We start from the raw sequence: 13,516 nt of genomic DNA, 5'->3' as shown, positions 1-13,516 counted from the left end.
CTGGAGATACAGATCTTTCTTACTATCAATCACTTCCTCACTAGGAAGCAAACTATCTGGAAGTGAACCCTCAAGAAATCCAACACTAACAATAACATTAAAGAACCCATAATATGAAGATAACTAACTTATACTGTTATAACATTAAATATTATACTGTCTTACTGCCATTCAGGGTCATGAACTAATATTATTTTGTGACTGTATGTACTGGATTGTAACTATATGCGCTGCATGTGGCTATATGTACTGTATTTTGCACCTTGGCCCCAGAGGAACGATCTTTCGTTTAACTATATATATGTGTATGGTTGAATGACAATAAACTTAAACTTGGACTTGAATTTAAGAAACTAAAAGTCAAGATAATGGATAGATGACCTCCCAGCTCCTGAGAAGGTTGCTGAACCTGAAGTGAATTCCAGCAGACAGTTCTTGGTCATACTTTTTGAATAGACAGTACAATTGATTTCCTTGTTATTAAAGTTACATCATGATTCAAGTTTATTTGTCACATGCACACTGAAACATATAGTCAAATAATATCACAAACACAAGGAAATATGTCCAACATATAATTCTCCGTAACTTACGCCACCTCCAATGGGATCCCACTACCAAGCACATCTTTCCCTCCCCCCCCTTTCTGCTTTCTGCAGGGATCACTCCCTACGCGACTCCCTTGTCCATTTGTCCTCCACCCCATCCCTTCCCACCGATCTCCCTCCTGGCACTTATCCTTGTAAGCGGAACAAGTGCTATACCTGCTTTTACACTTCTTCCCTCACTACCATTCACGGCCCCGAACAGTCCTTCCAGATGAGGTGACTCTTCATCTGTGAATCGGCTGGTATGATATACTGCGTCCGGTGCTCCCGCTGCGGCCTTCTATATATTGGTGAAACCCGACGAGGACTGGGAGACCGTTTCACTGAACACCTACGCTCGGTCCTCCAGAGAACGCAGGATCTCCCAGTGGCCACACATTTTAATTCCATGTCCCATTCCCATTCTGATATGTCTATCCATGGCCTCCTCTACTGTCAAGATGAAGGTTGACAGGTTGGGAGGAATAACACCTGATATTCCGTCTGAGTAGCCTCCAACCTGATGGCATGAACAGTGATTTCTCAAACTTCCGTTAATGCCCCTCCTCCCCTTCTTACCCCATCCCTTATTTATTTTTTTTCTCTCTCTCTCCCCCCTTTTCTCTCTGTCCCTCTCACAATCACTCCTTGCCTGTTCTCCATCTCCCTCTGGTGCTCCCCTCCCCCTTTCTTTCTCCCTAGGCCTCCTGTCCCATGATCCTTTCCCTTCTCCAGCTCTGTATCACTTTTGCCAATCAACATTCCAGCCCTTAGCTTCATCCCACCCCCTCCAGTCTTCTCCTATCATTTTGGATCTCCCTCTCCCACTCCCACTTTCAATTCTCTTACTATCTTTTCTTTCAGGTAGTCCTGATGAAGGGTCTCGGCCCAAAACATCGTCTGTACTTCTTCCTGTAGATGCTGCCTGGTCTGCTGTGTTCCACCAGGCAAAATAATATCATTTGCTTTAACAACCAATGCACCCGAGGTTGTGCTGTGGACAGCCCACAAGTGTCGCCACACATTCCGGTGCCAATACACACCAGCATACCTTTGACAGTCATAGGAAGGAGAGAAGTTCCCATCTTATCTAAACATATGCTATAAATAATTCATTGAGCAGTTTATATGGGTAAAGCTAAAACACAACTAGAACAAACAAGGGGCAAAAACATTGGTACTGAATGCTGTTGAACCAACAAATTTGAGCTTTCAATTAATTAAGTGGTATAATATTTTGAACATTTTCGATGGCCATTACTATTCTTTATAAGGCCATAAGATATAGGAGCCAGGAGCAGATTAAGGCCACTCAGTCCATCGAGTCTGGTCTGCCATTCCATCATGGTTGATCCATTTCCCTCTAACTCTGGGGTTCATATACCCCTCAGTTAATGGTAGAGGTCCATGGCATAAAAAAAAGGTTGGGATCCCCTGTTCTAACTATATACTCCTGCCTTCTCCCCATAACCTTTCAAGCCATGACTTATTAAGAATCTATGAACTTTAAATACATCCAATGGCCTGGTCACCATAGCTGCCTATTGCAATGAATTCCACAGATTCAACCTCTGGCTAAAGAAATTCCTCATCTTTGTTCTAAATGGACCTCCCTCTATTCTGAGATTGTGCCCTCTGGTCCTAGACTCTCCAACAATAGGTAACATCCTCTCCACATGCACTCGATCTAGACATTTCAACATTCGATAGGTTTCAATGAGATCCCCCCTGATTCTTCTAAATTTCAGCGAGTATGTCTCAGAACCATCAAACACTCCTCATATGATAAGCCTTTCATTCCCGAATCATTTTCATGAACTGCCTGTGAACCCTCTCCATGCCAGCACATCCTTTCTTAGATAAGGGGCCCAAAACTGCTCACAATTTTCCAAGTCCAGTCTGATAATCGTCTCATAAAGAAACTTCAGCATTACATCCTTACTTTTATATACCAGTCCTCTCAAACTGAATGCTAACATTGCATTTGTCTTTGTTTGGTATTTAAAAGCTTCCCAATCCTCCAACGTCTCACTAATTTTTACTCTGTTATAGAACAGTACAGTACAGGAACATGTTATGCCTTCACTTTGGCTTTCATGTTGGCTTTCACTTTCTTTATCATTCACTGTTGCCTCATCCTCCCTCTAAAATACCTCTTCATCTTTGTCAGCCATGAACGGGAGAGAAAAGTTAAACAAGTGCCACAATAGGCAATCTGGTTCAAGCCAAATTGATTTTTTTAAACAAGTTTGTAAAGTGCAAAACATGGCCTTTCAGAATGCTTCAAAGTGGCATGCAACTAATACATCAAGTGAGCACATTGAAAGTGAGGGTAACAGAACATCAAAACTAACTGTAATTAAAACGTTCACTTCTGGTTGCCTTATTGTAGGAAGGATGTGGCAGTTTTAGAGAAGGTGCAGAGGAGATTCATCAGGATGCTGCCTGGATATTATTAGGATATGTTTTCTTTTTGGAGTGAAGGAGGACAATCCAACAATAAGGCCCCATAAAGTCAACATGGATGAGAGATGACTTGATATAGGTGTACAAGATGATAAGAGGCACAGATTGAGTGGATAGCAAGAGATATTTTTCTAGGGCAAAAATGGTTAATACAAGGGGGCATGATTTTAAGTTTACTGGAATAAAGTATAGTGAGGATGTCAGGGGTAAGTATTTTATACAGATTGGTGGGTGCCTGAGACACCCTGCAAGGGGTGGTGGCAAAAGCAGATAAATTAGGGGTATTTAAGAAACTCTTAGGCACATAGATGATTAGAAAATGGAAGGCTATGTGGAGGGTAGAGCTAGATTGATCTTAGAATAGGTTAAAGGGTCAGTACAACATTGTGAGCCAAAGTGCCTGTGCTGTGCTGTAATGTTTTATGTTTTAAAGCGAAACCTCATATTTGTTCAAAGAACATAACAAAGTGTGCTATCTTCCTGCTTTTACGGATGTAGCTTTTTGAAAAGGTTAGTTACAGGCAGTAAAAGCAAAATAACAAGGCTTCATGACTTTGATCTTTCCTACCTGATGGCTAGGTCCCACACGGATTTCTCCCTGGGTGCTGTTCAGCCTTCTGTAAGAGACAATTATGGTGTGAAAGCTGAAGTGACAATTACGCACAGAGAAACAAACTTCATACTTCGTTTTATCTTCAATATGCTCCAATAATTCACATTTAGTTTCTGCACAAATAGTAGCAAAGTGAACAGTTGATGCGTTTCTACTGTATTGCCTGGGGTGGGAAGGTTGATCAAGACATTAGATTGATCCTCTCGTCCATTAGCATTATAACTTAAGTTCTTGAACAGAAGTCATTATTTCATGTGTTAATGCAGATAAGATGATGCTTTAACATTTCAGATTCAATTACTTATCATACGTACAATACTGTGCAAAAGTCTCTGGCCCATTCTGTATGGCTAGGGTGCCCAAGACTTCTACAAGGTATGGTAGTCATTTTATGTATTGCACTGTACTGCTGCTGCAGCAAAAACAACAAATTCCATGACATAAATGAATGATGATAATGCTGATTCTGAAATGGGTCTCTTTTGTGGACTGAGAGTGGAAAGGGGACAGGAGAGGGGAATCACGGTTGGGAAAAGGGGAAGGGACAGGAAGGGAGTTGGAAGCACCGGAGAGACATTCTGTAATGATGAATAAATCAATTGTTTGGAACCAAATGACCTTGCCTGGTGCCTCAGGGTTGGGTGGGTCTGCACTTCCACCCCGTTACTCCTTCTCTACAACCTGTCTCACACCACTCTCTGGCCATTCCCAACATCCTTCGTTCCCATCAGATTTACAAACTCACTCTCCACTCCATATTGACAAATACAATACTCTGCTAAAGTGTTAGACGTCCCAGCTATATACATGTATCTAAGACTTTTGCGCAGTACTGTACATTGAAACATACGATGAATTGCATTATTTATGTCAGCAGCCAACATACCCAAAGGTGTATTGGAGTAGCCCGCAAGAGTTGCCACACATCCCAGCACCAACACAGCACACCCACAATGCTTGGCAGAACAAACAACAAAATAACAACAGCAAAACAAGCACCTTGTTCGAACTGGTTGCATCACCATCTGGTATGAAGGGGCCATTGCACAGGATCAGAAAAAACTACAGAACATTGTAAACTCAGACAGCTCCAGCATGGGCACTAGTCTTTCTAGCATCAAGGATACTTTTGAAAGGCTATGCCTCAAGAAGATGGCATCCATCATTAAGAACCCCCATCATCCAAGACATGCCCTCTTCTCACTGCTACCAACAAGGAGATGGCAGGAACAGCTTCTCTCCCTCTGCCATCAGATTTCTGAATGGACCATCATCCCATGAACACTACCGCAATATTTTTGCTCTCTTATTGCACTACTTACTTCCTATATTTCTGACGGTAATTTATACTTTTTATTAATTACTGCACTGTGCTGTTGCTCCAAAACAACAAATTTCACAACATATGCCAGTGACTTTAAACCTGATTCTGATTCCCTTTCCCTCATCTCAACCACACCCACATACAGCAACAAGTCTTCCAATCCGAGGACATAGCTCCGGCCCACTGGACTTGCAGACTTGTAGCCCGAGTCTGATGTTTCACATAAACACAGTCCCTCAGTATTAAGCCACATTTTGACCTTGAGTGTTTTAGATGGAGTTTGAAACCATGACATTCTACACAGAAGCAGATCAACAGCGACCAAGCTAAGCTGATACACAATTACAAATAAACCTTGTAAAATCTCTTGAAAATTCTATTTACACAGCAGCATTTCTAAAGCTTTGCCCCTATTTTCCTCAGAATAACTGCTGGAGATCTCTGTTTCAAGTCTATTTACAATATACCGAAGATGATCATTGGACAGATACTCAGTTTGATGTTGAAAGTAATCAGTTTCTCTTTCATAGAAAGTATTAGAGAAATGCCAACAGCAATTTAAATTTTCCACATACATTTTATCAAAGCTTGCTTCAGAAAATTTAAGATATCTTACAGGATGGAGCAGACTTCTTTTTATATACTAATTAACTTCCTGCAAAACTGTTTATGGCAAGTCAGTGATCAAGTGCAACACCTGCCCCTACACCTCCTCCCTCACTACCATTCAGGGCCCCAAACAATCCTTCTAGGTGAGGCAACACTTCACATCGCATCTGTCAGGGTTATATAGTGTTCTGGTGCTCCTGGAGTGACCTCCTGTATATCGGTCAGACCCAATTTAGAATGGAAGACTGCTTCACTCAGCACTTACACTCTGTCTGCCAGAAAAAGTGGGATCTCCCAGTAGCCACCCACTTTAATTCCACTTCCCATTCCGACATGTCAGTCCAAAGCCTCTACTGTTGCAATAAGGCCACATTCAGGTTGGAGGAACAATATCTTATATTCTGTCTGGGTAGCCTCCAACCTGATGGCACAAACATCGATTTCTCAAGCCTCGCACCCCCACCCACCTTTCACCATTCCCTTTTCCTGCTCTCATCTGTCTTCCTACCTGCCCATCATCTCCCTCTGGTGCTCCTCCCCCTCTTCTTTCTTCCTATCCTATCAGATCTCCCCTTTCCCAGCTTTGTATCACTTTCACCAATCAGCTTCCCAGCTCTTAACTTTACCTCTCCCCAAACTCCCCCGCCCCCACTCCAGGTTTACCAGAGTGAAGGAGTGTTTCTTCCTCCACTCCCCCCACCTTTTTACTCTGACTCCTCAGCCTTTTCTCTCCTGATGAAGGGTCTCAGCCTGAAACATCATCTGTGCTCCTTTCCATAGATGCTGCCTGGCCTGCAGAGTTCCTCCAGCATTTTGTGTGTGATGCATGTAGTAATCTAAATCATATTTATTTATTTAGAGATAGTGTGGAACAGGCTCTTCCTGCCTGCCACGCCATGCCACCCAGCAACCTACTTATTTAACCCTAGCCTAATCACAGGATAATTTACAAATACCATTTAACATCTTAACTGATACATCTTTGGACTGTGGGAGGAAAATGGAACACCTAGAGAAAACCCACATGCACATGGAAGAACATATAAACTTACTTTGAGAAGACCCCAAAACTGAACTCTGAACACCCATATCCCAAGCTATAATAGGGCCGTGCTAACTGCTACTTTACCATGGCACCTATGATTTCCCTCAAGTGGAATCATGTTCCTTTGGGCCTAAAAGAAGAGATTCTGCAAAAGCTAGAAAATCAGAGCACACAAAATGCTGGAGGAATTCTACAGTACAGACTGCATCACAGGAGAGGAATAAAGAGCTTAGGGTTTTGGGCCTCAGCTCTTCATCAGGACCAAAAGTTCATTTTTCTTCAGAAAAATAAGACTTGGGTTTAATCGAAGTATTGATCATAAAGATTTCTAAATCAGTCAATGTATACAGAATGGCTGAATACACCTGAGTGTTGAACACCCTCCCAAGCCCTATTGGAAATTGTTGTTATGTCACATGCTGCAGGTCATATGTGCAGGACAACAGCATTTGGTAGCTTTAAGAATGTGTTGCTTCCAAAAACTGAATATTAGTAATGTGATCACTGAGTTCAAGTATGATATTCTCTGAATTGGTGAGTCCTCTGGTGGCTGTAGAGGCTGATCTGGGATCTGCATATTCTGGTGCAGAGTAGGCAAGAGAATGTGGTGGCTCAGTTGTTCAGTCTCTCCTTACACAGCTGCCGTTTGTTCTTGGTGGCACAATGGAGGTTGTTCTTATATAGCGCAGCTCCCTCTTGAACAGATTTCCTCTAGATGTATCTACTGAATGCCATTTCTTCCCAGCTTTTAGATGTCATGTTGAATTTCTTCAGGCTGATTTTGATGTTATTTTTAGAGTTTTTTTTAAACTCACAAGGGACTCACTGACCTTTCTTCAACTGGGAATAAAGGATCTGTTTGGGAAACACGAGTTAGGCATCTGGATAACATGACCTATTGGCAATGGCGTTGCTTTGTCATGATGGCCTCCTCCAGTATTCTGGTGTTAGTATGTCTGTCCTTCCAGCTGATATGATCATTGGATAATGCTTTCTGTAAGAAGTTGTACATTCTCTTCATGATTGTGTGGGTTTTCTACCACAATCCGTGGGTTTCCTACCACAATCCAAAGATGCATGGTTAGGTTTAGAGAGAACATACAGACAACAGTGGCAATCAAACACCAATCAGTGATTGTGCAAACTGCTATGCTACTGTGCCTCCATTTTTATCATTATGACACTCCACAACAGGAAGATAAGGCCACCATCCTGAACTCCAAGCCTCTCCTTCTGTGGCTCATTATATTTCATAACCATTTCTTGTGGTGAACTATGTGCCTGTCGGGACACGCCCCTGCTGACTGCTCCTGTGGCTCCTCCCACAGGCCCCTGTATAAAGGAGATCTGCGGCCTGACGCTCGGCCTCAGTCTCCAAGACCTTGTATCTTAAGTTTCTTGGGATATACTAGCATGCTAAAGTTGTTAAATTGATAAATTTCTTGCTGATCTCCCCTTATGAGGGGCACAGTTGCTAAAAGTATTTCTATTTTAAATAAAGAAAGGGTTAAAACTGAATATTAAAGCATGGAGATTCCTTGATTTCTCATATATTCACATTTTCATGAGATGTCTGTTTTCTTTAAACAAGGGATTCTGGACTGGCTCAGAATGTTAAAAGGCAAGCAGGAAACTGGGCACACAAGTGGTTGATCCAACAAAGATGGTAACTATAGCAACACCAATTTAATTTTTTTTTGGTTCCAGAGCTGCAACGGATTAAAGAAAATGACAAGATGTTCGCCTTCAAAGTGCACTGTTGCTATGGTTACACTGCAGATTTCATGTTACAACAAGCCCAGTAGTGCCCAGAATTTCCAAGCTTCTATTTGCGTCTGTGGAGTAATGCTCTCCCAGTAGGACTGCATTTAGCATTGTCTCGGATTGTTTGTTGAAAACTAGTCATCTTCACAGAATCTGGGATTGGGGACCTAATTTTTTGTCTAAATAAAAGGGAACACTTTAAATGCGCAGAAGCATATTCAAAGAATCTGATTTGCTAGAACAGCCGTAACTATAAGCAATCCACATAGACCTCACTTAAAAAATAGCATTTTCAAATATCTGTTAAGGAATGAGAATTTTTATTTAGTATCTGTAAAAAAAAAGCTTTTTATCAGGGAGGAAAGACAGTGATTTTTCAGTATCACAAGGACTGGTTTTGAAGGAAATATTAATGCCACATGTGTATTTTCAAGAATCTATGTTTAGTTTATTATAAATCCCGTTGTATTTCTTTTTTCTGTAAATGCCTGCAAGTAAATGAATTTAAAAATCATATATTGCAACATAATGTACTTAAGTAATAAATTTTACTTTAACTTTGAATTGTTTCAGATAGAACATAGCCAGGTAATTTACAAATAATTCTCATTAAAACTGAAAGCGTTTCACATTGAACTATTTGCAAAGTGACAGCAACTCAACAGCCATTTTACACTTGTAATGTGCTACAAACAAGATCATTGTAACATCCATTTGCTTGGCCTACATAAGTTGAAGGAGAAATGACTACTGGTACATCAGGAAATCTCCTAGCCTTTCTTAAAATGCCAGAGCATTCTTAACAGCAAAAAGACAAGGTCAATTTAATAATAGACATACTCATATTTTTTAACAGTACACGCAGCTTTCAAATACTAGTCTAGAACATTATTTCACTCTTCCCAGCCAAATCCAAATCATTGGCAAAGTGTCAATGGAGAAAAAATTAAGAAATAACCCTCTAAAGATGAGAAACCCTCAAGACCATGTTAATAAACAAAAACAACTCTTACTCTTACATTTATGAATATTAATCTCCAATTATTTATTGGCTTGCATGGTAAGTTGATCCATTTTAAATCTCAAAAATAAATGTATTCTAGATAAATATTTGCAAAGCACACATATGGATGGAAAAGATGGAAGGACATCAACTAAAACAATTTTTGAGCAATGTATCTGCTTCTTTTTTAATTTTTTCATTCATCTTGTTTATTCATTACTCTTGCATCTTTGACTATCTTGATCTCTCTTAGGTAATTCCTGCTAAATACCATTTCATTATTTGCCCCCTTTTCTTTAGATAGCTCATTTTCTGAGCTTGCAGTTTTTGTTTCCTACATCATCATTCCTTTCTACCTCACCACCTGGAACACGACAAATAACTTAATGCAAGAATCGGATTGAGGTGCAGACAACTATTTGTGATGTGTTACAACAATTAACATCCATAGGTCTGCAGAAAATGATGGCCAGACTGGAAAGAAGGAGTCTGTTCAGATTTGCAGAGCAGGGACAAAGGCTTAGAAGTAATCAAAGGCAACTGTAATCCTGGACTTCTCTGCTGACTGGTCATCATACTGTTGAGCAATGATGATCATCAGGAACTAAGAGAAATGAATTGAAGAGAAATTACTGGTGAGTTTAGGGGTAAATGTGGCTAAACCAATAGTCTAAAGCATAAGTGGGAAGTATGTGTATATATACGGAGGAGGGACTGAAGAAAGTAGCACCGTGGATGCAGAAGCATGAAGCATATCAAGATGGGAATGGAGCAAATCGGTAAACCTCGGCTGAAAAAAAATCAAGAAAAGCTTGTGCTGCTGCCAGCAAACAACTGCCTTTATAGTTAGGAAGCAGTGAGGTACCACTGAAACAACCAACAGTCTCTTTAAAATTATGACCATCATAAAGGTAAACCAGTCGTCACTGGATAGAAGAATGGACACTGTGTGCAGTCTTAAGATTGCTGCATACAACAATCTACTGGAGTGATTCCACAACCCATGGACTCACTTTCAAGTACTCTAAGCTCCGGTCCACATTATTTTTTAATTATTAATATGTTATTTATTTATTTATTTGTTTGTCTGTTTGTTTGTATTTGCACGATTTGTCTTTTGCACATTGGTTGTCATTTTCTGTGTAGTTTTTCATTGATTCTGTTGTATTTCTGTGTTCTATTGTGAATACCTGTAAGAAAATAAATCTCAGGGTAATATGCGGTGTTTACTGTAGGTACCTTGACAATAAATTTATTTTGAACTTTGGTTAATGCTCTCTAAAGTTCTCTGAAAACATTTGAGAATGTATAAGCAAGGTCTTATATTGGTCCTGATAAGGACTTCAGCGAAGAACTGGATACTCAGTCTACTGCTATACTCTCTCCACACTCATAACTGCGTGGCCATCAACAGTTCTAACACCATTAGAAAAATTGCCAATGGCACAAATGTTATTAGCAGAATCTGAGATAGCAAGGAATAGTTATTTATGAGTGAGATAGATGAGCTGATTAAGTGGTGTTGCAATAACAAACTTGAACACAGCATCAGTAAAACCAAGGAATTGATTGTGGACTTCAGGGGAAAACACAACAATCTTCATCAAGGGGTTAAGGGTGGAAAGGGTGAGCAGTTTCAAGTTTGTGGGATCTTGAAGACCTGCACTGAGCCCAACAAATTGATGCAATCATGAATAAGGCACACCAGGGGCTGTAACTCATTAGAAGTTTAAGGCATTTTGCCATCTCAAATTTCTAAAGATGTACCATGGAGAACATTTTGACTGGTTATCAGCACCTGGTATGGAGGCTCCTATCCAAAAGAGACTGCAGAGGGATACAGACTCAGCCAGCTCCACTATGAGCACAACCCTCCCCCACCATCCACAACATCTTCAAAAGGTGCTTCCTGAAGAAGGCAGCATCCATCATTAAGGACCCTCACCAACCAGGACATGCCCTCTTCTCATTATCACCATCAGAGAGATGGTACAGGAGCCTGACGATCCACATTCAACGCTTTAGGAACAGCTTCTCCCACTTGGCCACCTGACTTCTGAGCAATCCATGAATCCGTAAACACTACATTACTATTCCTCTTTTGCACTATGTATATTTTAATTGTTACATGGCATTGTGCTGCTGTAAGGTAAACATTGACTTTCACGACATATGTCAGTGATAATAAACCTGATTCTGATTATATTCTGGTTTCAGACTTCACCTGTCTGTTGGAAGGCGGCTTTTAATAAACTTGTAAGGAGAAAGGAAGATGGAAATCAGACATGGAACAGAGACATTAGTTTTGCTTTGAAAATTTTTTTAATGGACTACCGGTACTTTCTTTAAGCACAGGTTTGTTTTTGATCTACTTTCTTCTTTCTGGAGATGACGTTCAGGAGCTGATCATGAGTTTTCCCTGTTATGTTAAGAAATACAACACCCTACTGCAGAAGAATCTGCATAAAAGCCATGGAAACCATATAATAAAGTAGAAATTGCGAGTCACGACATCCTGCACATGTTGTAACACAATATGACTTGAATAAATGCCTCAAAGATAATGGCAGAATTTTTCACAAGCTTTTTCTTGCATTATTAAAGGATTCAGAGTTCTTGCATTTTATCCATTCCCTATATTTTGTCCATGGCTGTTTCCAACTATATTGCTAGTTGACTTGCAGAGCTGTCCTGTTACAGAGTGAAATAAAAAAAAACTATAATTAAAAATTCAATGGATCTGCAGCATGATTCATAAAAAGAAAGTAGTGTTGCAGTTTGCGTCAGATAGTGCAAAGACAGCTGTATTTGGAAATGGATGGATTTTCTCTTAAAAATTTGTAGCAGTTTGCAGTTTAGAAGCTGTGGAAATCACTTTCCAAATGAGGAATAGAGAAATATCACTAATATTAATGTGGCACCACCTTTGATTCAGCCAACAGTAGTGTCATCAGCAAACTTAAGTATGCCATTGGAACTGTACTTAGTGTCAGAGTCGTTAAGTATAAAACTAGTAGAGCAGGGGCTACAGCCTTGTGGCACACCTCTGCTGATGGTAATTGTGGAGGAGATACTGTTGCCAATCCGAACTGACTGGGGTTAAAGTGAGGAAATTGAGAATCCAATTGCATAAGGAGGTATTGAGGCCAAGGCCTCGGAGCTTATTGACTACTTTTGAGACAATGATACTGTTGAAGTTTCAAGGGGATGATAATGTTGACCTGGACCCGGACCAGGACCACAGTGCTCCATACCACTCCCATCCCTGTACTTACCCAAACACTGAAATCAAACTTGTATCCACCACTTCCACTGGCAGCTCATTCCACACTTGTACCATCCTCTGAGCAGAGAAGTTCCCCCTTAAACATTTCACATTTCACCCTAAGCCCATGACCTCTGGTTCTAGTCTTACCCAAACTCACTGGAAAGACTCACATTATCAAAGCTAGGATAGCCTCAATAAAAGAAGCAAGTCAACTAAAAATGTTAGCAAAATATTTTAGCTTTTCCCAAAACAAATAGCAAAGGAATAACAAATAAAAGTCTTAAAATCTCTTTGGTTAAGTTACATCATAAGACATAGGTGCAAATTAGGTCATTTGACCTATCAAGTCTGCTCCACCATTTCATCATGACTGATCAATTACCACTCTCAACCTCATTCTCCTAGCTTCTCTCCATAACCACTGATAACCTTAATAATTGACAACCTATCAACTTCTGCCTTAGATATTCTGAAAGATTTGGCCTCCACTGCCTTCTAAGGCAATGAATTCCACAGATTCACCTCTCTCTAGCTAAAGAAATTCCTCCTCACCTCTTTTCTAAATGGCAATCATCATCTAATAGATATACTTTTCAGCTGTGATTGTTGCAGTGTAGCCTGTGACTTCCCTTTTAAGAATTTACTTTAAAATCAACTTATTTATTGCTTATTTATTTATTGTCTGATATGGGGGAAGGGGTTACTGTACAGAATACTAGCGTCCACAGTATCTAAGACATCTTCAAGGAGCAGTGCTTCAGAAAGGCAGTGCCCACTACTAAGGACCCCTATCGCCCAGGACATGCCCTCTTCTCATGGTTACCATCAGGAAAGAGG

General features: G+C 40.4%; 1 protein-coding gene across 4 annotated transcripts in view; it reads right to left on the bottom strand.

Annotated features, from left to right (window-relative positions):
* rerea (arginine-glutamic acid dipeptide (RE) repeats a) overlaps positions 1–13,516 on the bottom strand; it is a 619,674-nt gene that overhangs the window by 214,407 nt on the left and 391,751 nt on the right. For all 4 annotated transcript variants that reach the window (XM_059952295.1, XM_059952297.1, XM_059952298.1 and 1 more), the window contains one exon: positions 3,622–3,670. In XM_059952295.1, the coding sequence (XP_059808278.1) occupies positions 3,622–3,670 (49 nt within the window). The remainder of the gene's footprint in view (positions 1–3,621; positions 3,671–13,516) is intronic.

Source organism: Hypanus sabinus, chromosome 27 (assembly GCF_030144855.1).
Source record: "Hypanus sabinus isolate sHypSab1 chromosome 27, sHypSab1.hap1, whole genome shotgun sequence".
NCBI classification, from domain to species: Eukaryota; Metazoa; Chordata; class Chondrichthyes; order Myliobatiformes; family Dasyatidae; genus Hypanus; species Hypanus sabinus.
Note: the sequence above shows the minus strand (reverse complement) of the source record. Positions and strands in the feature narration are given on the sequence as shown.